We start from the raw sequence: 26,045 nt of genomic DNA on the forward strand, positions 1-26,045 counted from the left end.
TAAATGTTTTATAAATCACTTTTCGAACAATAATAATAATAATAATTCTGTCCGAAAGAAATTCAAGACAATATTTTGTGCTGTGATTAAATAAATAGTCAAACGGGAGTTGTGGCCCTCTTTTTTTTTTCAAGATACAGTGTATAAGAAGACAGCTGTAGAAAAGTCAAACAATATATTGATATCTATGTCTTCAATGTTACAAATATTTTTGAGAAAATTAAAAGTACAACAAGCCTATGCTCAATATAACAATACTCCTTTTAAAGTTGGAGTTTAAATCTTGCAAAATAGCACAGGAGTATTCCAAGTACTAAAGGTATTAAAAGGTATTTATGCAGCAACAGCGTTGTATTTACATACAACATATATTTTCTTCTGTAGCTGCATGTTCAAGATTGTCAAAGTTAAGATATTTTTAATTTACTTACTGCTTGCATATGATCTTCAACCGAGCAGCATATTTTTACAACAGTAAGTAAAATCTTAATCTGCAGGGTGACTAGTCACTCTGTCTTTCACACATTTTTTGTGGACCAAAAAGTCAAATATTTTCCTCTTAAAGGTAATGAGGTAAAGATTTTAAGGAACACTGAGGGTGAATATGCATGCACTGAGCCCCAAAACTGTATTCCAGTACAGTATTTGAGTAAATGTAAACTTATTTACATTCATTACATTTACATTTACAAACATTACTTACACTATTGTATGTTTTAAATGTTGAAAAAGCTTTATTCAGAATCTTAAGCCCTTACACCCACACACAAAATGAAGATTAGAGCAGAAAAGGTGTAGACTAATAAACCAGAATTTTAAGTAAACAATATCAGGAATGCAAAAGTCTTCATGAGTGTGTGATTCTTTTCAAAGCAGCTTGGAGAGGCTTTTTCAGGAAGGTCTCATTTAACATCTGACATCCGGACAGGGAGTGTTTGTGTGCAGCAGTCACCTGGAAAAACAGAAAAAAAAGTACTGAGAACAAATACCATTTCACTGATAACAATATGCATAATAAAATGAAAATGTGCAAACTTACGTGACTGCTATATTTGGTGAGGACTGTCAGCATCATTTTTGCAAACTTCACAGACTTTGTGAAATGAGGACCCTGGCTGACGAGCTGTTCTGTGAACTGTGTGAACAGTTCTTCACTCAAGTCAGGCTGAAAACAAAACAGGAAACTCAATAATAATGAATATTATGACTAAGTGCTCTTGTAGCACATTTCCAATGAATAAACATTCAGATTACCTTGGAGTCTAGCAAGCTGTGGATAATGGAGAGCACTGCCTCACTCCACGCTATTTTGAACGTCATTCTAAGAGGGAAAAAAAGAAAAGACATCAACAATGAGAAACACATCAGTTAATCCTAATGTGCTGCTTTGTCTTGGTATAGCAATAACAGGTAAATACTGATTTTTTCTTACTGAAGCACCAGCAGTCTGTAATGGGGATCAAGGCAGCCTTCTATCAGTCTGTTTAGAAGCTCAGCCTGTGGATTCCCTGAAAACAAGACAAAGTTCAAAATAGAGGATCAACTGATATTAGGACCAAGAGGTGAAAAAAACAGAGGTCATTGCTCAGCCCTTCAGAAAATCTGTTCTGTTCATGTGTACTTAAATCAGAACACTGAATCCATGCCAGCTCCAGGGCTGTTGCTTTGTAACTAACTGACTCTCATCCCCCTGTGATAGGCAGTGTTAATACTAAATATAACCCTTTCCTTACCTATGTTTTTATCCTCTAGAACTGGTCCGATTAAAGCGTGGCACATCGGTCTGGGACAGTGGGTGCACAGTGATGTCACTGCGGTGACAAGACACCTGGAGGCTGGTTCTGACAGGGACAGAACCTGCAGACAGAGACAGATGATACCTTCTCAGCATCAAACACAGCGAAACATGTTGCATCATTTGCATATTCAGTGATGTACCTTCTCCAGCAAGAGGCTCCTGATGAGTGTGGCTGCCGTGCTGTAGCTGATGTCGAGGGAGGGAGCCAAAATACTGCTGCACACTTTGGGCAGAGTCTGCTCAGGTAAGTCGGGCAAACTCAGCATACTGCATAACACCTCCACCTAAACAGGAGATGTATATTAAATATTACCTTCAAAAATAGAGCTATTTAGAGTAAAAAAAACCGTTAGCTCTTAAATTCTGAGGACATACTTGGCCAGGGTCACAGTCACACAGCACTTTGAACACATCCATGGAGCTCTGGTCCCACTGAGAACAGACAGTAATACTAATTATCACCCTGACCACAAGTGTCACTCTATATGAGTGCTAAATGCAATGGCTAGATAACAGCAAACATTTCTTCTTACCTCTGTCTGACTTTCCAGTAATTCTTTTATTTGAAGAACAGAAACCTAAATAAACACAAAAAACACCAGAGTTTTGTTATTTTACCTGTAACCTGCTGGGTAAAGTTGCTTTATATCTTCAATAGAAAGGTAAAATTGTGAAAATGCAGGACCCCTTCTACCTTTATATGTTCAGGCAGGGCATCACACGGACCGTCTGGTGCTGGCTGCAGTTCTTTGGTAGGAGCCTCTGCTGGAGCATCACTTTCTAATCTCCCTGATATTTCTTCTTTCAAGCTCTGTTCTTCAGCAACAAGACACTCACTACCACCCACATCCATCTTTGTACGTTTACTCTGCTGTCTTGTCTCCTCACCATCTGAGTCCAGAGAGGCAAAGCTGCCCTTTCTCTTTCTTTGTGTGCCCAGCTCTGATAAACCGGATGATCTCTGAGATTCAGATTCCACCGTTTGACCGCACTTAGTCCATCCTCCAGTACCACCACAACCGACCAAACGCTGCAACTGTTCCTTGAGTCTCTGGCTGCACAGTGGGGTGTATAGAGGCTCTTCATTGTGGACCCCCATGTTTCTCTCCAGCTGTCTAACCAGAGCAGTGACCCAGGGGCTTGGATGACGGTCTTGGCCGAGGCATTTGAGCAACTGAAGAAGAGTGGTCTGAGGAAGAAGTGGCTGGACCAGGTGGATGAAGGACAGCAGGTTTTGTTTGAAAAATGCTGGAAACAGGCACACCAGGGGTTGACTAGAATAGGTGGGGGGATATGGGTGAAATTAATAATCTAAGCACCATTAATTATTCTCAAGAACAGCAGTGAAATGTCATGTACATAGCTCAAATTTACGTTGTACCGAGTGCCCCTGAAATAACAAAGACCTGTGTATTCAAGGTTCCCATTGTAGACTGTATAATGCTTCATACTCATCTTGTCAACAGTTTTAATAGCAACATAATTGTCCTAGCACTGGTGTCGCCTTGGACAATTCTACCAGTAACATATTTTATTTGAACATGATGGAAACCAGTGATTTGTACTTCTAGTTAATGTAATTATAATCTAATTATTCTGGCTTTGGACATGGACTTTGTCCAACGTGGTCAAGGTATGAAAAAGGCAGTGATTTTCACAAACCGAATAAATGTTTCACAAAGCTTCAGCAGTGTGATAAAAAGTCTGGTTATTCTCCAGATTTCACCTGCCAAAGTGTTGTGACTTTTGAACAGGGCCTTGTCCAGTTTTGTCTAGTAAAAAGAAAATAGTCCTTTTTTGGAAATTTTACAAATAAAAAAGGTTTAAACAAGTATCAGTGCGTTTCACACGGTAAGCCTTAAACTTAACTGTCTAACTCGCTTTCAAAATAACAGGAGCAAAAAACAGTACTCTGCTAACCATTGTTACGGAAAGTTACGTTAGCCTGAACTCAACGTCCTTCTTTAAATTTACATATTTTTAAAACGTAACGCGGTATTATTTTACTTACACCGTTAGTGGCTGGGTTTCAGTATCTCGACAGGTAATTTCATCTTGGCACAGTGTTTCTATGAAGTTAGACAGTGACATTTCACTGGCCCGCTGCTGCTTGTTGAAGACTGCCAGAGCTCTGAGGGGTCCGGCGACTCCAGAAAGAAGAGACCGGACAAGCAGCTTCGACTGCCCGTCAAACCGACCCAGAAACACACCAGAATCCATACTCGAGTGCAAAGTTTAACTTCATACCAGCTGATCTCAGTGCTGCCCGCAACCCCGCGAGTTTTGTTTACGATTCTTCTTCGCGAGTACTTTTTCTGTCAATTTTGCTCCACACCTCCATCTAGTGGTTCAAGTCAAAAGCAATAGACTCAAGCTTACAAATATAAAAACGGAAAATAAAGTCAATAAAGAGCAAGACACATTTTCAGTGCGATAAAGTGTGAAGCAATGTTTTATTTTCTGTGTACAAGTACAACTTCTTTAAAAGAAATAAAATCTTATCATGTTATGTTCTTGCCAAATCTTGGAAAGGATCATCAATGGAGGCAGGCATCATCAGTAGTAGACTTGAGCAAGACAGATTATAGTACACTTTTTATCTATAGACATTAAAAACTACCATCCATTCAACTCTTTAAAATATCAAAATTGTGCAAATTGACAGGAAGATCAAAATCAGTGGGGATGCTAAGGACATTTTTAAGCACTCTCACTTGGGGAGGATAACAAATTCTCACTAGAAGGCAGAGGATTAACCAGAAGACTATGAGCGATCAACTATTTGTCCCACACAAAAATGCTTAATTCTAGACCAGGGGCAACAAACCATGTGCTGCGGAAAGCCAAGTTGCCAAACATAGAACTGAAGCAGGTGATTTTAAAAAGGCTAGTTCCTCTCTGGCTGAAGGAGTGCTGTCAGTAAAATAACCTGTGGTAGTCCAACTGTAACTTAAACATTGGCACACTTGGCCCTCCATGGTACATAGTTGATATCCCTGATCTTTATCATGGCTTCCCAGGATGTTTCAATTCAGATCCAAAAAGGACAAAGCAAAAGTCAAGTGTTCTTCTGGGGCCGGTTGTATAATACAGAGCCCATTCAGTGGTTTCAGGCACTGACAAAAAAAATGAAAAAGCTCAGAAACCATACTCCTCAGCTAGGTAAAAAGGCAATTCATATTCATCTTCATCATAGTCGTCATCTTCCCCACTGAGAAGGGTCATGGCTATGAAAAGATTGAGTAGATCTACACCATCGTACTCCTCTTCATCTTCTATAGGATACTGTTGAGCAAAAAACAATTGTAAGGGAAAGCAAACAAACACTTCCTTTCTGGTGAATACAAATGTTGGTTTATATTTACCTGAATTGACCTGCGACGTGAGTGTTTGTCGTGCCGATACAGGCATTCTGTTTTGAAGGGGCAGCATCTGTATCGCGAATAGTAACTGCAGCTTTTCTTACTGGAATCACAGAGACAGAGAGGTTGCATTTATTCATATTCCAAACAAATCTCAATGGTTGAAAATAAGCTTTTTGCATTTAACTTAATCTAGCACAGGGATGCATGGTATTATCGGCAGGTTATCGGTATCTGCAGATTCTGGCTTGAAAATGACGTATCGGCAGATATGTCATTTTTTTGCTGATATTTTCCGCAGATAAAACACGTATTTAATTATGCCCAAATGCTTGATGATTCCCTAAAAAGAGAAAAGAAAATGTTACAAATAAATGGCATTTTGTACATGACCTAAGTTTAAGTAGTTTTCTTTTATTGCCCAGTGAATGTATGCATTTTTCGGTGCATCTGCCAGTGGGCCACTACAATAAGAGTAGACATGCTATCAATTCCACTACAGGGGAGACCATCATGCATCCCTAATCTAGCAGGGCCTGGGAAATGTCATGCCATTTAAGCTAGGGTAGGCTAATCATTTGATACAATTTCTTAAAAAATTGTTGTTGAAATTCTCTTTACTTTCTAAAGTAATTATAAAAAATAATGAAACTTTCACATGGATTCAGGCTGACGAACGGCAGCTTCTGAATGGCACTGAAAAAAGACAAAGTCCAACAGAACAGCAAGACAGCAAAACGAAACGTGCATGACAATGCTGCAGGAGAGGTTGGTATTGTTCAAATAATGGAATAAGATATCATATTTCTTGTGTGTTCTTTTAAAAAAAATGTATTTAGCCTTCTTATAATAGTAATTACAAAATAAAATTTGATTGCATAGTTTCCGTTTGATACTTGTAACATCCAGCTCACTTATAATTTCTCAAAAGTTGCCAACCCCAGCTTTAAATTGACGGTCCGATGGTCTCTTGTGTAGAGCGATGTGATCGTCTGCCTTAAGGTGATTAGTGCAGCACACCCCCAGTCTGTGATAAATTGTTAAGAAATCTATTCCAAAGGCTTCGATTGGACATTTCTTCAAAGCACAGATCAGCAAAAGAATTCTGGATCTATTTTTGGAAAAATATGAACTTTGTGTTAAGTGAAAATTGCATGCATGGAAGCAATATTATTCAGCAGTGGTTGATCTACAGTTCATAAGCATGCAGGAGTTTGTTGGTCTAAATAACTAGTGTAGTTAGTTTAAGGGTAGAGTTAAAAATCTATACAGTACGGTGATCCTACCTACAAAGCTAAAGTGCAAAAGATTAGACAATCACATTCTTAAAGTCCAAGTAATCTTTTTCTTAATGTTCTGCTTGTTTTGTGTTCCACTTTCAGCTACTGACTAGTTTCATAACACACTTCCTGTTATATTGCACAAACTCAGGATGTAATGTATTTTTTTATCTTTAGCCCTTCTGCTGTGATTAGTGGTGCCAGACGGATTCTAATGTCATACCTGAATTTTTCTTTGAAGGCAGCAATTAAGCTTTCCTTCGCTTGTCCTTCAACCCAGTATTTGTTTGGCACATAAAAGGCAGACCTCACTCGGCACTGTGGGCAGGTCCTGAGGAATAAATATTAAACAGTGATGCAACAAATCATTTTCGGTGCGCTGTTCGATGCATTTAAATATGAATGACACTTACTTCACCGTGTCTGGCCCGAGGTCTTTTGTTTTCCTCCAGGTCATGATGCATTGTAAACAGTAGGAGTGACTGCAGTTGGGCAAGATTCCAAAAACATGGCCTCTTGGATCTGGCTTTTCATACACTGTTTCCATGCAGATGCCACAGGTCACATTTTTACTTTGACTGTAAGCCTCCAATTCCTCCATTGACCTTTGGATACTAGAGGCCGCAGCAGCAGCACCACCACTACCATCCTCTGTCGTAGAATTGAAAGAAGCCTCCTGGACACAGAAACAATCAATTTAAGCCTCCTAGGTTATTTTCAGCTGACTAACATGCCATGTATAAGGATCACACCTGTTCATTTCGTCCATCACAGGCACTCGCTTGACCAACGTTCGAGCTATGGACTGATTCCCCAAATGCAGCAACATAAGAGTCAGTGTCTGCAAAGAAAAAGCTAGTATAAATAGGGGAGACATGCTGACAAAACTCAGTTTCACCCATGAAAACATCCAAATACCTTGAGTCTGTTCCTCAGCAATATCCGTTGCCTGGCGCCCAGTATAGTGTCGAGGATTCAAGACATCAACGAGCAAATCTGATCTTCTGCATTCCTGCCTGGACATCACCTCAGCCTGCAGAAGAGCAGGCTCTGACCCTCGCCTGTCCGACGGAGCATAAGCCACACTGGCGGAGGAGACTGTGGGCACCGAACGTCTTCTACCGGTGACAGTGTCAGGTTGAAGAACGTGGAGGTACCTTGTGGTGGAAAATACCGAATGAGCAAAGGAAATTTATGTGCAGGTCCTCTTTTTTTCCCCTTTAAGGAAAGATTTATGGCTTACCTGCAGCGTTCGCCATACCAGCATCCACCTTTCTGAAAGTATCTACATATTTGGGTTGTTGGTAGAACTGGCCATTCATGTCGGTAATTACACCTTGAACCAAATCTGCATGAGCCATTTAAAAAACGCCTGAAAGGAAATGAAAAGGAGAACATTTGTGTCTGAAGCAGGGATGTTTTGTCTTTTGGGCTATTTCAGAATCAGGGTTTATTGCCAAGTAGGTTTACACATAAAAGGAATTTGTTTTGGCGTTTTGGTGCGCACTTATAATAAAATATGTACAGCAGTTGTAATTAAAAACTGTACAGGGGTGCAGGATATTAGTGAGTGCAAAAAGCTTTAAAAGAAAAATGCAGTGTACAGACAATATAGAAGTCCAGTGCGCGTTAATGTAACGCATTTCTTTTTTCTTTTCTTTTTTTAAATACCTCTTTCAAGGCTGTGGTTAGAAGTTATTCACATAACTGAAGCAAGGTGATTTAAAAAATGCGAAATAAACTTTACTATTTTGTGACAAAGCATGGGTAACTGCCAAAGACCTTATGGAAGCTGAAAACTGGTCAAACAATAACACAGCAAACCATTGTACGATAATGGACAAAGTTAATGCAAGTGCCCTCAAGTAATAGCTATCTTTTCAAGTAGCTAGTTTAATGTTAATGATAACTTGAAAAACTTTTCCCAGACAGACGCGTGTCCCTAAACATCTCAACTGTGAGTGTTTGCAGGCTGTCGGAAATCAAGGCCTCCAGCTGCAAAAGTTACGAACAGTCACTAACACAGCGAATGATAACTAACAAACTTTAGGTCCTGAATTCTTTAAAACCACAGTTGGGTTTTTCGTTGAATGCGAGAGCAAACCTTCGCTACAAGAGGGCATGCTGATTAAAATAACGTTTGCTGACTTAACGTTAACTGCTAACGCTAAACAACAACGCCTAACCTAAACTTCTGTTATTCCTTTATTCACACCCAGCCTCCTTTTCACGTGGCTCTCCACACAAATGTATCTTTGCTTTGGTCAAACCTTGACTTAGAAGCAACTTTGACATATTTCATTTAAAACATTGATTTTGTGTTATCGTCAAAAGAGCATTTTACGAACTAACGTCCGCACTGGAATGCAGCACTACATTTGAAACAGCAAATGCTTTCGACGGCTCAAAACAACGACTTCCTTAAAACCAGATATACCAGCGTTACTTCCTACAAGTTGTCCCCTTATTCGCTTTCTGTTACTAAAAAGCTGCTTACCGACAGATACTTCCATTACGGGCCGAGTCCATCCTCCGTGTGTTTTGAGCGTACCGCCAGTCACCGTCCATCCTGCTATCTAGCTAAATAGTTGTCAGCCGGTTCCTTTCACCAATTAACATAGCAACGAGCCAATAGCAACGAGACGTTGACGTTAGTTCGTTACGTATTCCACATTCCCATTCATCCATGCATGTATATGTATGCACTCTCCCACAGTTAAATTAATAATGGTGACCACACCTATGGAATATTTTAACAAGTGAATGAGTTGAATAATAGATTCTGCCTAGTAATAAAAAAAATGAGAAAAATCAGTATTAATATTTCTAACAAAGTTTATAAGTGAGATGTAACTAAACTAGATCTGCATATTGGTTACAAGTGACTATAAGGATGAAATTAATTCAAGTCTTAACATGTTTTTGTGAAAAAATATGTCAATCCATCAGTTACACAGGCATAGAGGTAGCTTACATCAAAACAACTTTTTGGTGTACTTTCTTCTTTTATCCATCCACACCTTTTGCTATCTTGGCACACCGCACATCAGTCAATAATATCAAATTTGCACCAATAGCAGGAATTAAGGCAAAAAAAAAAACAGTCAGAGATAAGATGAGACAGTGGAATAATGTCAGAGATCGTACATTAGAGGTAGATAGGGATCAAGACAGAATAAGAGCACAAGAGGAGAGGACTGTGTGCATCAGTGCTGACATACTGAAGTCCTTTCAGAATAAGCACAGTAAAAAAAAAAGAGAGGTACTACAGATTATTGGCAGAAAAACAGTGGGAAACAGAAATCCGGGGTTCAGTATTGTAAGGCTGGTACATGTTGTGCCTCTCAGATTGCACACAGGAAGGGTATTTATCCAGGTCTGTAGGGATCTAGGTTGTATCTGGGGTGAATACAGAAAAGATTTATGATATCAGATGTCAGATGGTAATTCCCAATCATCATAAATGTTTCCATCAATGACATTGTGGTACAGTATGCTGGTTGTAGGTAAATCCTGCTAAGGCGCGCAACCCAAATTCCTCATCAAGGAAAAGTTTGTTGGTATGCTTGATGATATATTTGGTACAACCTAAATGAAATAGGCATGTAATACAAAATAAAACAGATATACTTAATACATAAAACAAGATGATAAATCATGTTTTGTCCTAAGTAATATGATCAACAATTACAAATAATTAGTAACATAATTACAAATAAACTAGGAAAAACTTTAAAATGGCAAGTTCGTGATAATTTGCATGTCAAAATAAAGAAAAATAAAACATGCGGTCCCTTGTACTTCAACGGGTCATGTGTTTATAGTGTCAGCTTCAGAAACAAAATCTGTGCAGCATAGTCCATATTAAGTTACCACTTAGGTATATGGCTTTAAGACAAAACCTATGTAACTTGGATCTCCACATTTATTGACAAATGGAAAAGGTATTGCACAGACAGCTGCTTGGAGAGCGCTCAAGCCTGGAGCCAGCCCAGTTTGTGTTCGAGAAACCAGCTGGCAAAGTAGCGGTCATTGATGATGATGATGATGATGATGATGATAATGATGTAAACAAAAACCAAATTTGTGCATCTTCAGCTTTACCAAAAGTCTGAGAACAATCACTCTACCAAAGGCATTATAAGAAACTCTTGCACTGTACAAACTGAAGGCTCTTTGCCATTGGTGTAAGAACATGAAATGCTTTCCCTTCACTGGAAACACAGATGCGAGGTGAGTGAGGAGAAGCTCTCTTGACACTGCTCTGGGGTCAGCTTTGCTATTAGGATGTAATAGGAGCAGCCTCGGTGAGAAAACATACCATTCTCTCTGTTAAGTGACCGTCGTGGGAAACTAGGACTTGCAGCAAATGATTCCAGATGCTCATCTCACACACACACATACATTCACACATACACACACACATTACTGTGCTGAGGGTAATGCTGACATTGAGAAGACTTTGCTGATTGTTTTAGCCCTACCACGTGACTTTGCCTCATCTGCACGTTAAAATCCATGCCCGTACGTGGAACAGTGCTTGTACTGAATGCAGTGTATCATTAAAAATGTCAATTCAGTTTGTAACAGTATTGCTAAAAGCAGTCTGTGCTGAAGAATACTAATACATGTCTTTGTAGATCTCCTGTAGTAGAGGGTGGAGCGAGGTCTCTGACTCAGTCTTTTTAATCTTTTGGACAAGGTGAACGTTCTCTGTAACCAGCTGACGGAGGTCGGCCATCTTCTGCAGCAGCTTGGGGAAGAGGTAGACTGAGTCAGAGTGGTTCGCTTGTAGGTGGAGGTCCAGGGCCTGGAGGATGCTGTCCTGACTCTGCTCCACCTGTTTTACGTTCATTAGCCCGGGACGATCTGGGAATACAAGAAGCAACACGTTATGATGAGTCACATTACACTCGAAGCAAAAAGACAGGGTTTCTCTAGGGTTCAACAGAATGCAATTTAATACCTGTTTTACAATCCTTTATACTGCAGTGTGAAAGTGTGACACCAAACCAGTTTGGATGATAACTCCTAGAAATTATTTTTACTTACATCACCATTTAAGTGAATAGCAAAACCATAGCAATATTTTCTAATGATTTAATTAAACGAATTAAAGGAGCAATTTGCCCCTGGAAAAAGTCACTGTCAGTCAAAGCTGGTGTTCTCTGTAATCGATAGAAGCAATAATATTCAAAATTGTTGCCATAGCTGTTGAGAAAGTTGTACAAACAGCTTGTGGTTTCACCCATTCTATATTCCTACAACACCCAGCTTGCATTGCGCCCCTCCCTTTGAAAGGGACTGCCCAGCGAGAGACGCTGGAGTGAAATTCTACCGTTTCAAGGACACTGACATTGATCGCTGCAGGTACAGAGCGGTACAGAACCAAAAATATGACGAGAATATACCTGTGGATCATCTAAAAAAATCTTCAGGTCTGCAGTCTACATTTCAAGCCTGACGATTTTGAACGAGACATGATATCGGGGGCGGGTGTCCAAGATTGAGGAAGTGTAGTTTAGCAAGCTCCCAGACGCGTTTTACGTAGTCTGGCGGAGTTTTTGTTTTCCTGCAGATAGCGTCCGCCAAAGGTCTACATTGAAATTGCATGTTTTTTCCTACTAAAACGGCATTAACTCCCCATAATAGCATGATAGGACTGAGGTTGAAAAGCAGTGAACTGGCCCTTTAATATAACCTGGACCCACTACACTTAGAAAACAGTTTTGCAAAGCCTTGAGTGCAAACTATCTATCAAAATAATCCCACTTTTATTCTATAGAAGTTTACAGTCTGCAATGGATTCATAAAACTTTTATTACCATTAAGGGCAGACAAGAGAAAATTAAACACTTCAGTTTTACCCTCTGAAGCCATTCCTAAGGAAATTAATTCAATGCTTTATTAAGACCTTTTAAGATACCCTGAACATAGCAACCAAATTCAAAAGTCTTCAGTCTCACCTCCACAGAGAATAATGGCAGCAACAAACAGAGCCAGGTCGCTGTCATCCAGCTCCAGAGCATTAAACTTGACAGCAAACTCAAACTTGGGCTCCATGATCTCATTGAAAGGCTTTCTCAAGCTGCGCAGGAACTCCCTGGTCACAAAGCCTTTACCATTAGCCACCAACAGCCCATCTTTGTTCATGAGAGAGGGCAGCATGGCAAAAATAGCTTCATGCACTCCATACTTCAACAGAGTCACCTGCAGAAAGCACACAGACAATTGTTCATTATTGTTTAAGCTCAACACAAACGCAAATCCTCTTATTGTGTAGCAAAATGAGTAGACAAAGACTCACCTGGTCGTTAAGGTAGAGGTCCACAAACCCTGGAATGCACTTGGCAAACTCTGTGAGCTCTCGCACAGTCTCCACCGTAGTGCATTGGCAGCGGTAAAACACGTGGACCCCGATCTCCTTGGTCAGCGGCGCACCTGGAAGTAACTGGCTCCATACCAAACCACTTTCTGCTTGCCAGAGTGTGTCCACATCGTAGATCACAAACGGCTAGAAGGAGGACAAAAATGATTTTCTAATGAATTACCATCTTTTACAAGGAATTGCAATTAGAACATATATTTTTTGACATTTTGAAGAACCTATGACAATTATGTACTACTTATAGTCCCATGTATTCATGAAAACTATTCTTAAATTGGAACATACCGAGGTGCTGCTGGTTTTGCCCATCAGGATGCTGCGGGCCCTCTTCTTGGTCATACTGAGGTTCTTCAAGTAGGCTGTGTTGACTTGTTTGGCCAAGGTCTTCAGGTCTGAGCCACCTGGTTTGCTGTGGTTCAGTTCCTCTGCAAGAAGGCCTGCAACCAGCTTCTTCCTCTCCGCCTCAGGCATACGTCCATATCGGATCGCTGAGCAAACACACACACACACACACACACACACGGTGGTCTTATTTTGAGTAGATATTTAAAGGGCTGAATCACTTTGTCAGTACTAAGATTGGGTTCTTGTGCACATGGCTGGAAAATCACTTCCTCCAAGGACCCCAAAAAATGTCCAAGGTTTCAAAGCAAAAGAGATCAGAGGTAAGATGATGACCAGGCTTGTTACTGACTGAAATTTCAATACAATTGTTAAATCCGGAATTTCTCAAAAGAACTAGTTTAATAAAAGTAACTAATATCTTCCCGCTCACCATCATGGGACATTCCCAAAGACAGGCACTTCTGGAAGCGACAATATTGGCACTTATTTCGATTCTTCTTCTGAATCTTGCAGGCCCGCTCACAGCGATCATACTCCAGTTTCATCCGCACAGTTCGCCGGAAAAAGCCCTAGGTGAGAAACAACACAACCAGTTCATCAACTTGGACATTAAGGACCTGCTGAACTCTGTGAGCTTTTTAGCCTTATTTAAACACTGCATTACCTTGCAACCCTCACAGGCATGCACCCCATAGTGGAAACCAGAGGCCTTGTCTCCGCAGACCTTACACTCCACGCTGATCCCAGACCCTGTGCTGTCTTCTCGGCCAAGGCGCAGCTGTTCTGACAGTGAGGGTGAAGAGGTGTGGGATAGGTCTGCATAAAAACATACATGATTATTAAGACTCATCTGTAACGCTCCATTTCCCAGGAAGCGAAACAAAGGATTTCAAAATAAAACTCTGACCTGTGTAGCTGGATGCTGCACTGCTGTTTTTCTTGCTGTGATTATTCTCCTCCTGATCTGGACTCTCTTTATCTTTTTTCTTCTGGTCCCCTTTCAGGCCTTTAGAGGCAGGTACTACATCTTTCTCCTCCTTCTCCTCTTCATCCTCACTTTCCCTGGCCTTCAACTCTTGCAGGTCGGTCAGCTCCGACACGCTTGTCCCTCCACAGCTGTCTGAACCTCCAGACTCTCCCTCCGGTGGCGTCCACCTGACATCAGCCGTGTCCTGGGGGGATTTGGGCTCGGAGTAGCCGTTCACCCTGTCGTGCTGCTCTGCTGCAGTTTGCTGAAACTCTTCCATGGTTCCTGATGAAGCTGACTCAGCGGCTCCCCTCCTGTCACGTTGCCATCATAGCTCCACTATAGAAGAATGGAAAACATCGTTTTAAACACACAGTATTTAGTCAACAGTGTGTACTCTACATGTGGACTTTATTTAGAGTAAGAATGACCACAAGACCACCGTCACTAGCCTCAATTGCACTTATATCATCTAGTTTCCTCTTTGATCCAGCATGTGAGTGGTTAACAGTCCGTTTCCAGTCACCAGTCACTAACCAAACTGAGAGCAAAGCTTTTCATAACATGTTTCAAGGCCAAAATGCTCTGCTTATTGTCCATTTTTCATGTAAACTCAATGGCAAAAATGTATAAATCATTTGGCTTTTTAGCTTCAGGTCTTAGTAAATCACTTTTAACTGAAACAAGTGCATTTAGGAATCTTTGTGTTACAAAGGTGTCCTTTACCGAGTCAACAGCAGCAGCCAGGCAATGTCCTTGATAGTAATAGGCTTATGACATGATATACACACGCCGTGTTGGCATGCCTGGATTACACACTAGGCATATGGAGCAGACAAGCAGGGGCCCCATACCATTAAGAACCCCAAATGCCCCACTTAAGCAATAAGACAGATTTCCAAAAACTCACTAAAAGAGCTGGGTGATATGTATAAAATCCTGGTACCATGGTATACGCATTTTATAAACTAATGAGATTTCTGAGCAGAAATTCAAATGACTTGGTCAGGGATGTCTATAACAGAAAACAGACTATATAAAACTCTAATAAAAATCTAACAAAGGTCTAATACAGCCAGAAATGCACAGCTACCAAAGTATGGCAAAATGTCTGATGATGCACATTGCCTAACCGTACTTACTCACTCCTATCAGAGTATGTATGAACACACAGAACCAACAACTCAAGACTTCTAGGGCAGCCATGGTTTTTGGTCTCACAATGTGCCCAAAACATTTCAGTCTGTTCTCTCCACTATCTGAAAAACAGTAAACTTTGTCTCTACTGGAGCTGGGAGACATCTGTATTATTGTTTGCCTCAGTTCCATGCTAGGGTGCACAGTGTACTTGGTGGGTGAGTTAAGGGGACAGGGTGCATGCACTATGTACACACTGAGTACTGTTGTTCACGGGTTCAGGCTGTAGGGAGCAGGGTTATTATAGTTAACGAAAACTAAGACGAAGACTAAAACTTGCAGTGAAACTGAAATAAAATAAAAACGGCAGTTTTCAAACAAAAGAAAACTAAATAAAAACTACAATGAACAGTGCTAGGGAGAGAGGGTTTTGGGGGTGGGGGGTTACATATTTGCCCCGCGGCCCCCTAGTGGATTAAACCGTCCATGTATGTAGCTGACAAACACCCACAGTGACAATTGATTAGACGTTTAATCATGATTTCAGAGTAAAATTGTAATCGCATAACAGCCCAAAGAGAGTCAAACTTTGTTTTCATAACAATTTGGAGAAAAGCACTCGACATGAGCACTGTTAAGACTTGTCCAGCAGCCAACCTGTCACACTGGTTCTCGGAAATATCTGCTAATATAACTGTGAATAGTGAGAGTCGCTGACAGGACGGTAACTGGATACAAGCATTTTAGAAATGAAAGGACGGCTTAGTACTAGACATGTTTACCGCGAAGCGTCCATTAATTAAAGCAAAACGATATTAGACGTACAAATGTGTAGGTTCAGCCGTCGAAGAGTGTCGGCACTGCGAGCTAACTTAGCTAGTTAGCTAGCAACTAACCTTGAATGTTGACTGAACTACTACTAGCTCTTAGCGTGGCTGCTGCTGACCCACATTCCCGTGTGTGCCCTTAAATAACGTTAGCTGGGTTAGCTTACCTCTCTCAATACTGCAGCTGGTTCACAAGAATTTTTTGCCACGGAAAAAACCTACCAGTAGGCTAAAATAAACAAGTGTCGAAAGCAGTCCCGAGTCTTGTCCCTGGATCGATCGGCTGTTGACAAGTTGTTTGAAGTCACCAGCAGGAGTGAGCTAGCAGCAGAGCTAACGTCAGACTGCTAACATAAACTTTAGATTGATTCAGGCCCTCTTGCTGTAGAACCTGAGCTGACAAACCGCTGAGCTCGACACAACAGAAAAGCAGTTCGGACACCTTTTCTCGCTGCCATATCACATGCAGATAAGCATAGTTAACTGATAATCCCTCTCCGACTCTCTCCTTGTTGCTCCTAGCTTTGCTTTGCTTTGCTTTGCTTCACCCCCCTCCCCTCTACCCCCCCACTCTCCTCCTCCATCGTCACATGCCAGGACACACAAACACACACACACACATCAGGCTGGATCCAGCAAACAGCATTCAAGGTCTCTGTTAACGCTAATGTGTGCTGTTATTTCTGTAACCTGTAACATAGACATTCATTCGCATCTGCACTGATTAAAATGGGCATTTAGAGGCTTGGATTATATCTATAGGACATACATACAAAGACAGTCTACGTGTAGCGCAAAACACCATTAGGCAATTTGTAATTTTGGTCTATAATTAAAATTGGCGTGATTTTGAGTTGATCTGCATGCTTTACAGGCTGGATAAGATCTCTTTTTTTTTAATAAATCCTATGATTGTCCTAGTTAAATTTCACATTAAATTACTTGATTACGAAACAAGCAAAGCAATAAAAACTGCCCAGACCCCCAGAGGCCTTATATATGCTGGATGAAAAGTCTAGTATAATAATATCATTAAATGTGGCTTTATCTGTTGATACAATTATGTTACAGTGTGGGGACACTGTACACATAAAACAGAGAGGAGGTTTACTGAGCAGTCTATAAGCTTTTTTTTATTCTACACCCCACCACATTTTTTTTGTAATTTACTATTTTGAGAATGTAGAGTAAAAATAGTCCATAACAAGATCTATTAAAAAGAGAAGAAAATCGTTATGAAAATCGGTCCAGCTGTCATGTAGTTTGCTCAGTTTGTCTGTGGATGTCTCTGTTCACTCATATGAGCAGTTTTTATCTGACAGAGCTGTCAAATTAGTCAGCGATGACACATTCTGATACTGAATTTAGGAGGACTCAAATTCAAACTAAGCAGACACGCAGTTTGAAAATTCAGCAATGTGGGCTTCAACTCCCATTGTGTAGTCTTTGTCATTAAAATATCACCTATAACTCATAATTTACTGTTTAAAACTATCATTTATTGCAGCCGTTTACTGTCTACATTAAGATTTAATTTAAAAAGTAGGTTACAATGTCTCTGAATTGCATGCTGCACTTCAGTTAACACAGTAAAGATACAGGCAGAAATCAGGTTAAAGCATCAATTCACTCTTTTATTTACAATAACGTTAACTGACAAGAAACAGGAAGTGTAATGAGTGTCTCTCTCTCTCTCTCTTTCCTGTTTGTGAGGAGTGATACTCTTACACTGAAGTTGCAGTAAACTTTTTACATCACAACGTCAATCGTCAAATCATCCTCCACCCACAAAAAATACATTAATAAAAATGAAACTTTGTTATGTTTCTATATTACAGACTTAACAAACGAGCTTTCTTTTCATATGTGTGTATTAGCCCTAAAACATCACAACTTCCTTTCAGGATCTTGCTTACAGCTCATGTTATGTGTACTGAGGTATAGTTTATGTCCCCAACAAGCATACAAAGGTAACAGTCGGAGCTTAGTTGAGAAGTGAATTCTTTCAAAGCAATTGGTCATTAAAATGTTTTAAACTGTTGCGGTTTGTGAAATGAGGTCAGTAAAGTTATCATTTAATGGCAGTACTGTAAATTCAGTTTAAAGTGTGTAGTCCCACTGTTTAATATGTCTTGCCTGCCCTTTCAGAAAACCTCCTGCAGCCTCACTCATTCGTATTTTTAAGGGATGTCCATGTCTCCATTTGAGGCATGGGAGTGGCGTTTCTCTGAATCACATCCAGCTCTGTTGTCAACATTTTCTTTGCTCTCCTCGTCCTGATCCTCTGATCCCGATCGCCGTCTGAGGCGCAGCCCGGGATCTCTCTGCGTTGGGATCTGGAAGGACGAGAAAGAGCTTCCCAGCGATGGTCTCTTCTCTACAAGGAAAGACAGCACAAAAAAAAGACACTTCAGAAAAAGCAAGTTGAAGCAGATTTGAAGTTTGGAGACAATTATGCTGAATAGAGAAGAAATTCAATGGTTAAAAATAATCACATTTAAGGAAGTATATTAACAGACACTGTGTACAATATAGCTACTGTCAAACAATCTCAGAAGCAAATGGTGTCAAACTCCTGACACATTTTACTCAAAGCAATGCTTAATGTCAACCCAACCAAAATTTTTTTGAATGCAGAAGAGACACATACCGCCTGGTCCGATTGGTCGCATCAGTCGGTTCATCTGCACGTTCCAGTGTTTGACATTGGTGCTCGCCTGCCGAAGTTTCCTCTGGGCAGCCTGTCGGAGAAAAACAGTCATTAAAATACCTCTTTGCCTACTAGCAATGAAAAAAAGCAAACTGCTGTCGGCCTTACCACCAACTACAACTAATAAACTCTTTGAAGTTACAAAGTTATAATAAAGGGGTCTGAACTGTACTGGCTCCAACAGATATAAAACAACATTTTGACTTAGTGATACCTTGAAACATTATAACATTCGTAAAATGAATAGCAAAAGTCATCCAAGGATAAAGATACCCTGGGTGAACTATAAATGGATCACAGGTAGAACACACTCTATTGATTGAAACATCTGGTTGGACTTTGAAATCATTGAACTGTTTTGAAGGACGGACCCTCAAAGCTGTCTATTTTTCACTTTAAAGTCTGTGTTATACTGCAGACTGTTATGTGTTTCTGTTACTGTAAAACCCTTCTAACCTTAATCAGGTTTTAAGATAATTGCTTTCTTTTTTACCTGTGAAAAATTGGATTTTATTTGTTGTTTCTTACCACGACATCCTGGTCAACCCTGTGCCGGTTGGCTCGGACCTCCTCCAGCTGCCTCTGTGCTTCGTCCAGGGACCGGGACTTGGCCTCCATTTCCTGTTTCAGCTCCTGCTTCTCCCTCTGCGTCTTCAGGATGTACTCCTCCTGTTCCTCCTGCAGGGACATGAGTGCCTTCATTTTCTCCTCCTCCTCTGCCAGTAACCTGGACACAACAAAGAGCACACACACAAATAAATACATCATGCACTAAAAGTATAATTGACTTCTTACTTTGTAGGAAAATCAGATATTTCACATTTTCCCACGCATTAAATGATAATGAAGAGTTTTCAGATTTCTGTGATCAATTCATTAGAGTCTTAATAACTTATAAAGCTAAGAGGGCACAGAAACAGCGGCACAATAGATTTGACTGATGGCAGCATTTAACAACTTCCTCTGTAAGCAGCTCAACTTCCTCAGGAACATAACGCAACACGAACTCCTTTCAGCAGCTGAGCTGTCTGCACACAAACGCACGTCTCCTCTCTCAGCTAACAGACTATCATTTACAGACTATTAACCCAAACAAATGACTTCTTATTGAGACTGTAGAGTGCATATAGGTGACAGTGTATATAGGAGATTGGTGGCTACATGTAACACTCTACCCTGCTTGAGCGTAGCGGAAGGCCTCCTCATCCAGCCTGGCTTTGATCTCCTGCTGCAGCGCCTCCTCCAAACGTTTCTGCATCTCCTCCAGCTCCTGGATCCTCTTCCTCTGTTTCTCTGCTTCCTCCTCTTTCAGAGCCATCTCTGCCTGCATACTGACCCGCGCCTTGAGATGCAAAAGACAAAAGAATGAACCCTCACATCTTTCTGCTTCTGAATTCAAGCCCCTCCTTTTCCGTCATTGCCTCCAAACTCACCTCCTCAGCCTCTCGTAGCTGGACCTCCAAGGCCTGCTGAAGCTGTTCGTGCTGCAGGCGCCTCCTCTGCTCATCCTGCTCCAGCAGGGCCTGCGCCTGCTTTTGCGCCTCTTTCAGGAGGTCCAACTCCGCCAGTTTACGCTCCCGTTCCTCCTGCAGGGCCCGCAGCCTCTGCAGCTCCTCCTCCTTGGCCTGTCGTCTCTTCTCGCGCTGCTCCCGCTGTTCACGCCGCTTCAGCTTCAAATCTTTGTGGAGGGACGTTTTCCCCTCCACATGCAGCCTGATGGCTGTTTGGATGGCTGTGAAGAAGATACTTTTACATGTCATGATATGAATCTGACTGATAAGTAATTAGGATCAATGATGTGAGTGTCCTCTGACCTGTGGTCCATTCCTGTCTTTGCTTGGTGTCTGAGGCGCTCATCTCATAAGTCTTGGAGAGGGTTTTCAGACAAAACATGCATCTCTTTCCATCCCGGTCTGCTAGCACCTGTTCAAAAAGGGAAATGGGTTTAATCAATAAATATTTCTTCTTTTAAGATTTGTTTTTCTCTTTTTATTTGTTTTGTTGTGACCAGTTCATAAAAATACTGTGGTGAGGAGAAAAGAAATGGTAAACTCACTGGGAAAAGGACGTTTATGATCCATTTTGAACGACCAAACAATATTTCATCGTCTACTTCCTATAATAAAGCATGATTTTAGAATGATTGATTGTTTTGTTTAGAGTAACACATGTGTAGCTCTTGATGAAAAATAACAGAACTTGTTTGAGGAGATTGTTTGTCATAAATCCGGTTGCCTGGTCTCGTGTGGCATTGATGAGCTAATAATTTGTCGATGTCGAAAGCCTACAGAACAAACCATATAACATCACTGGACTCCAGCTCTACTGCTGCAGGCTTCATATCAGAAAGGATCATTCATCAGAGTGAGGCTGGCACTAATCTAAAGTTCAGCTCAGTTTAGCATTATGAAGAAAAGCTAATTGGGAAACAAGGCAACACTCAGTATCCAACTGTTGTGCTTTTCATGAACTTGGTGGTAACCTTTTTAAAATATGAGTCTGTATACAAAATATTTGGGGTAGGGAGGTTCTGGAAAGGGAGGGTTGATATTTTCATTCTCCGTGCTGAAGGGAGGGCGGTCTAAATTCTTTCAGGAAACAGGGAGGGTCTTAAGTGATTAGTGCTACGTCATTTTCACTATTCTACAGCAGCTTTACTTTAATCTGCATCTCACAAGAAGGCAGAACAATACTGGGCAAAAATGTGTGTCACATAAAGTGACAATGAAAGCTTTGAGAGTAATCTGTAAACAGGGCATTTGCTAATTCCGAACATGTTTAAGGGGAACTGATTTTACACATCAAGTGGTCACAGGTTTCCAGGAGCTTCTAGCGGCTACTAGAATAACAAACCCAATTCTTCACCCAATCTTGGTTTTGATCACTGTCAGTAAAGTTTCCATATTGAGTCAGAAAATGTTTGCAATGATTGCAACACTAAATCGTCGTGGAGTCCTCTCATGTACAGCATCTAGAATTCTTTGTGCACTTTTAGTTACACCATTTTTTGCTATTTCTCGTAACCGCTAAAAAAAGGCTACAGGTTGTGGGCCTGATTTCCTGCCTCAGAATGTTTTTCCTCTTTAGGAGTCCATGTATGAGGACTCCATGTATTCACTATAAAACCCCAAAAGGAATGAGGTGTTGAAACCAAAATATATGTGAACAACTGTGTGACCTTTTTCAGCTTCATCTTGCGACACCTTGGGGGAGTCCCCACCCCCTGTTTGGGAACCGCTGGCTTAAGAAATGATATTTTGTTTCAAATGTACAAAAGAAAGCAAATGAGCCGTATGTATTCCTTCTCTGCACAGAACAAAGTGTTATTAAAGCCACAGTTCTTTGTAGTGTTAACAGTGTTTAACTTTGAAAGATGATCGTCTCCGGTTGCTTACCTCCACACAGCAGTTCCCATCCAGAACTATGTTGCCCTGGCAGTCCCTGCGGTCCTCCCCTGTGTAGTAGGACAAGTTGCTCGGCCTTAAGGTGAACCAGCGTTCCTTCCAGTTTCTCCTCAGCTGGCCTTTCTTCCACAGATAACCCTGCAAGCACCCATGACCGACACACACATATGCTGTTACTGACACAATGCAAAGCATGTCTGGAGCAAAAACACACACCTCTGGTGGCAACAGTCTCCTACCTCTTTGAGGACATCACCGACTATCTCTCTGTATACTTCCTCAATAGCCATGCTTATTATGCCTTTATCAATTCCTCTGCTTATCTTTCCTGAGTTCATCATCTCCAGAAATACCCAAACAGTTATGCCACTCTGCTGAACGGAGTCTTGGGCAAAGAAGTCCTCTAATTCAACACAGTTGAACTCGATGCTCATCGCCATGCAGATCTTCTTGAGGAGGTACTCCACCTGGCAAGGAAGGAAACCAAAAGTCTTGAAAGTGAGAACAAACTGAATTCATTGAATCATCTGTGTGAGCTGCCTTAAACTTAAGGAAGGAAGTAACTTATAAACTATTTCTTTTAGAATAATCAAGAATTTTCTGTTCTCTTTTGGAGTGATGAAACAAGACTTTCTTCACAGTTATTTTAGGGAGTCGTTCACGATAAATTCTTAGTAAGCAGATGAGAGCAGAGCACTGGCTTCACTTTAATGTGTACTTCATTTTGAAGTTTTCAATCCACATAAAACTGCAGTAAAGATCACATTATACAGTGTTGTCTTGTCTCAAGAGTATGAGTGGTCAATGTGGATTCTTAAATCAAATATACATTAATGACAGCAGTGACCACACTGTAGTATCCATTGCAGCACAGATTTCTTTGTAAAGCGGTTGGTGTGTGAAGCTTGTAGCAAAAAAAATAATTAGATAATGTTGTCTTGAACTCAGCATGATAAAAAGTAATTCGCCCTTGAAATTGAGGCCTTTCTCTTGGCAGCAGCTGCGAAAAAAACACAACAGGAAACCAAAAAGAGCTTTGCAAGTGAGAAACAAGCCCACACTGCTGCATGAAAGAGCACCGTGTTCCATGATGGCAAGAAATGAGGTTTCAGCCAGGGTGTATTCAGCGGTTGTAAAAAATCCAACACCAGTTTTAAGTCGCAGATTACTGACTACAGCCTCAAAAGTCAACAAAGAGCACAATAACTTTAGTTGTCCATGTGGCCAAATTTAGAAATTTCCAACGAACAGCAACTATGGCTATGTTTCCTTGTTTTCAGTTCATGTTTGAGTGAAAAGAAATGATTTATAGTTCAAGTAAAACCTTTTTCAAAGTATCTGTTCTAGTTGAACTCACCTCATCAGGGACCATAACCAGAGGGTACTTGTCCTCAGAGAGAAAATTAAAAAGGCACCAAAGCCGAAAAGCGTCCTTCTCTGGCAGAACGGTGGTGCTGTTTTTGTCCGTCTGGTAGTTTTTCTTTGCTGTAAGAGTCCAACAGAGCTCATCTACGTTTTCCTTAGTAAAAGAGCCTTCAACAACCTACAACAACAAAACGCAGAGATTAAAAAAACACTCATGGCATTGCATTACAATTTGACAAAACCAGAAAGAGTGTGTAGTAGCGTATTTATAACCTTATCCAGGATGTACTTGTTGAGGTAAGGCATATAACCCTGACTGGAAACTGGACCATCATCATCATCCCTGAAGTGCTCCTCCAAAGCAACCGGGTCATGTGGGATACACAAGACTGTGCACAGATTGTGAGACAGCACCTGATGCAAAGATATAATCACAACATATAGCGCAGAAAGTTTTAAAAAAGGCAGAACGATGTAGTGCTAATCACATTAATCTAACAAGCTTGACTTGCATGAATGATGTTAGATTATTGCAAAAACGTAACTACATGCTGTATATCAAGTTGACAGTTGAGTTTGCTCGTAGGACTAAGAGCTGTGTGTGTAGGGAACTGAAATGTTTTTAATGGTGCACCATATTTAGCTAAAAATAATTTTCTCAGCACATACATCAGTGTGAAAAAACACACACAAAATGTGGGTGTCTGGAATTAGCAGGAAGTTGTGTCATTTTCAAAGGAAATGTTATCTTGCTGTGACAGCACAAGCATTACAGGTGCTTTATAGGTGAATATAAAGGGAGAGCATAAAGACAAAACAAAGTAATAAAGTCTTAAGATTAAAAATAGGTTGATAATATTAGAATTAAAAAACATTGATGTTAATCAACTATCAAGAAGCTATAAAGTCAGAAGATTATATAAATTAATTATCCTTATTGCTATTGTTCTACTAGTATTACTACTAGTGTTTAACAGAGGGTTTTACTCAGTTATGGCAGCCTTTTACTTTTACTGCTATAAATGTCTCTTAACTGAGAGTGTGCAACGTCTTCAGATATCTGATGCATATTATCAGACAACCAGTCTCCGTGTGTTGAGCCATAACCACATCCTGTCTCTAGTCTCTAGTGCACTACAACATCTGTTAGTTTTGAGGCCACTGCAAGCAGACTGCTTGCTTCTGAGCGCGTAGAAAGAACATGGTGCTTGTCTACAGGCTGCATGCAAGAAGGGGATAAGCCTAGTCATGAGGCTGGCTTGCTGTGAGCTAAGAGGGGCAGGAATCAGACCACAAGAACATGGAGGTGGCTGAAAATGGAGTCTGATCCACACCAAGACCAAGTGACATAATGATGAGATCAACAAACATACAGTGGCTTCATTGAAGCCCCGTGCCAGAGACAACAATCACCAACATGTTTCCACTTTGTCCTTGCTCTGACTGTAACAATGTTCTTTTGACGTACACAGGCTCATGGTGTGAAAATACTCTATTCAACAGGCTGTTCTCTGGTCAGGTCCAGTGTCAGAGGACCCTTTGCACAACAAGCTGGTACATGGAGACCCAGTGCAAGCACAGCTTGGAGATGAGGGCTCCCATTCATTTACAGACTGAGAGCAAACTGTTACTCTCATGCTCTTGCTAGACAGAGGTGCATATTGTACCCTCTTTCAGCAGTGAAAGCATTTTACTCGAAATAAAGGGAACAAATGTGTTCCTTGTTGAACAGCATGTGGTTTATAAAAAGAGTTTAACACAGTAAATATTGAGCATGATAAGAAATCTCAAATTGTTTACGCCCATATTCAAAAGCACAGAATCAAATACAACAAATACCAGACAACGAACGCATTTGTGACATTTAGTATGCTGAGCACTTGAAATACTTTCAACCCATCTTCCTCTGAAGAGAGCCCACGTGATGGAATATGAAGTGAGGTAGGAAATGAGACAGCAGAAGGAAGAAACGAGTTAATTCAGACGACAGAAAAGTCTCTCTAAAGTCCAGGTGGTAGACCCTTCACTCACCTTCAACTGAGACTTGGACACCTTACCGCTCTTCTCCAGATCCAGGGCTGTGAAACCATACCAGATGGATTTGAGCAGCTCAGACCGTAGGTCCATGTCTGCAGCACAGTTACTTTCTGGTTTCCTCCTCTACGTCTTCTTCCCTCTGCTGTTGACACGGGGCCCTAGGGTGACAGGCAGACACCCACGTTGTGTTGCTGCTGTCAGGCAGGCATGAGGCTTTACCAGGCTGCTGGCAGCGACACCTGCAGGACGTCCACAGTCACTGACGGGGAGGGAGGGTCTGATGTTTACTTCATGTTCGGATCCTTCAGTGCTTTAAGAAAAGTAACAAAACAAAATAAAAATACTATATTAAAAGTTTTGGTACATCGACTAGTACTAGGAACGTCCTTTTAAACAATTAAACGTTAAGTATTTTTTTTAAAACA

At 40.9% G+C, this 26,045-nt stretch overlaps 4 protein-coding genes across 6 annotated transcripts; all 4 read right to left on the reverse strand.

Moving 5' to 3' along the window:
- Positions 1-763: 763 nt before the first annotated feature.
- On the reverse strand, positions 764-4,018 carry fance (FA complementation group E). The gene is made up of 10 exons (XM_069660750.1): positions 3,810-4,018; positions 2,493-3,072; positions 2,332-2,376; positions 2,174-2,230; positions 1,939-2,082; positions 1,734-1,857; positions 1,433-1,508; positions 1,255-1,321; positions 1,040-1,165; positions 764-952 (listed from the first exon to the last, which is right to left on the reverse strand). The coding sequence occupies exons 1-10, from the start codon at positions 4,016-4,018 to the stop codon at positions 848-850; spliced, it is 1,533 nt and encodes a 510-aa protein (XP_069516851.1). The 3' UTR covers positions 764-847.
- Positions 4,019-4,232: 214 nt separating this feature from the next.
- On the reverse strand, positions 4,233-9,036 carry mkrn4 (makorin, ring finger protein, 4). Its single transcript, XM_069660562.1, has 8 exons — positions 8,938-9,036; positions 7,684-7,812; positions 7,359-7,597; positions 7,193-7,281; positions 6,854-7,116; positions 6,664-6,771; positions 5,164-5,263; positions 4,233-5,083 (listed from the first exon to the last, which is right to left on the reverse strand). The coding sequence occupies exons 1-8, from the start codon at positions 9,006-9,008 to the stop codon at positions 4,937-4,939; spliced, it is 1,146 nt and encodes a 381-aa protein (XP_069516663.1). The 5' UTR covers positions 9,009-9,036; the 3' UTR covers positions 4,233-4,936.
- A 389-nt stretch (positions 9,037-9,425) lies between these two features.
- Positions 9,426-16,648, reverse strand: ppardb (peroxisome proliferator-activated receptor delta b). 2 transcript variants are annotated; one of them, XM_069660926.1, is made up of 8 exons: positions 16,327-16,648; positions 14,081-14,479; positions 13,838-13,989; positions 13,604-13,742; positions 13,114-13,316; positions 12,748-12,954; positions 12,407-12,650; positions 9,426-11,309 (listed from the first exon to the last, which is right to left on the reverse strand). In XM_069660926.1, the coding sequence occupies exons 2-8, from the start codon at positions 14,418-14,420 to the stop codon at positions 11,062-11,064; spliced, it is 1,533 nt and encodes a 510-aa protein (XP_069517027.1). In that variant the 5' UTR covers positions 14,421-14,479; positions 16,327-16,648; the 3' UTR covers positions 9,426-11,061. The 2 variants fall into 2 exon arrangements, with proteins under 2 accessions (XP_069517027.1, XP_069517026.1); XM_069660925.1 differs by having other exon boundaries at positions 16,272-16,648.
- Positions 16,649-17,717: 1,069 nt separating this feature from the next.
- Positions 17,718-25,762, reverse strand: LOC138590128 (differentially expressed in FDCP 6 homolog). 2 transcript variants are annotated; one of them, XM_069660692.1, is made up of 12 exons: positions 25,615-25,762; positions 23,857-23,997; positions 23,576-23,761; positions 22,458-22,685; positions 22,210-22,356; positions 20,871-20,930; positions 20,629-20,737; positions 20,248-20,546; positions 19,990-20,156; positions 19,343-19,541; positions 18,755-18,845; positions 17,718-18,481 (listed from the first exon to the last, which is right to left on the reverse strand). In XM_069660692.1, exons 1-12 carry the CDS (start codon positions 25,708-25,710, stop codon positions 18,285-18,287), a joined length of 1,920 nt encoding a protein of 639 aa, XP_069516793.1. In that variant the 5' UTR covers positions 25,711-25,762; the 3' UTR covers positions 17,718-18,284. The 2 variants fall into 2 exon arrangements, with proteins under 2 accessions (XP_069516793.1, XP_069516794.1); XM_069660693.1 differs by lacking the exon at positions 20,871-20,930.
- Between the last annotated feature and the right edge of the window lie 283 nt (positions 25,763-26,045).

Source organism: Semicossyphus pulcher, unplaced genomic scaffold (assembly GCF_022749685.1).
Source record: "Semicossyphus pulcher isolate SPU_LCO1_2020_fin unplaced genomic scaffold, fSemPul1.0.p SCAF_13, whole genome shotgun sequence".
Taxonomy (NCBI): Eukaryota; Metazoa; Chordata; class Actinopteri; order Labriformes; family Labridae; genus Semicossyphus; species Semicossyphus pulcher.

Excerpts from the sequence above, each read along its gene's own strand:
- fance (XM_069660750.1), bottom strand. The coding sequence starts at position 4,018 with ATGGATTCTGGTGTGTTTCTGGGTCGGTTTGACGGGCAGTCGAAGCTG. Across the intron at positions 3,073-3,809 it reads GAAACCCAGCCACTAACGGT|TCAACCCCTGGTGTGCCTGT; the intron begins GTAAGTAAAATA and ends CACCTATTCTAG. Across the intron at positions 2,377-2,492 it reads CCCTGCCTGAACATATAAAG|GTTTCTGTTCTTCAAATAAA; the intron begins GTAGAAGGGGTC and ends GTGTTTATTTAG.
- mkrn4 (XM_069660562.1), bottom strand. The coding sequence starts at position 9,008 with ATGGACGGTGACTGGCGGTACGCTCAAAACACACGGAGGATGGACTCG. Across the intron at positions 7,813-8,937 it reads CGTAATGGAAGTATCTGTCG|GCGTTTTTTAAATGGCTCAT; the intron begins GTAAGCAGCTTT and ends ATTTCCTTTCAG. Across the intron at positions 7,598-7,683 it reads TGGTATGGCGAACGCTGCAG|GTACCTCCACGTTCTTCAAC; the intron begins GTAAGCCATAAA and ends TTCCACCACAAG.
- ppardb (XM_069660926.1), bottom strand. The coding sequence starts at position 14,420 with ATGGAAGAGTTTCAGCAAACTGCAGCAGAGCAGCACGACAGGGTGAAC. Across the intron at positions 13,743-13,837 it reads ATGCCTGTGAGGGTTGCAAG|GGCTTTTTCCGGCGAACTGT; the intron begins GTAATGCAGTGT and ends TTTCTCACCTAG. Across the intron at positions 12,651-12,747 it reads ACCTCTACCTTAACGACCAG|GTGACTCTGTTGAAGTATGG; the intron begins GTGAGTCTTTGT and ends TGCTTTCTGCAG.
- LOC138590128 (XM_069660692.1), bottom strand. The coding sequence starts at position 25,710 with ATGGACCTACGGTCTGAGCTGCTCAAATCCATCTGGTATGGTTTCACA. Across the intron at positions 23,998-25,614 it reads TGTCCAAGTCTCAGTTGAAG|GTGCTGTCTCACAATCTGTG; the intron begins GTGAGTGAAGGG and ends TCTTTGCATCAG. Across the intron at positions 18,846-19,342 it reads GGGTTGACCAGGATGTCGTG|GCTGCCCAGAGGAAACTTCG; the intron begins GTAAGAAACAAC and ends TTTCTCCGACAG.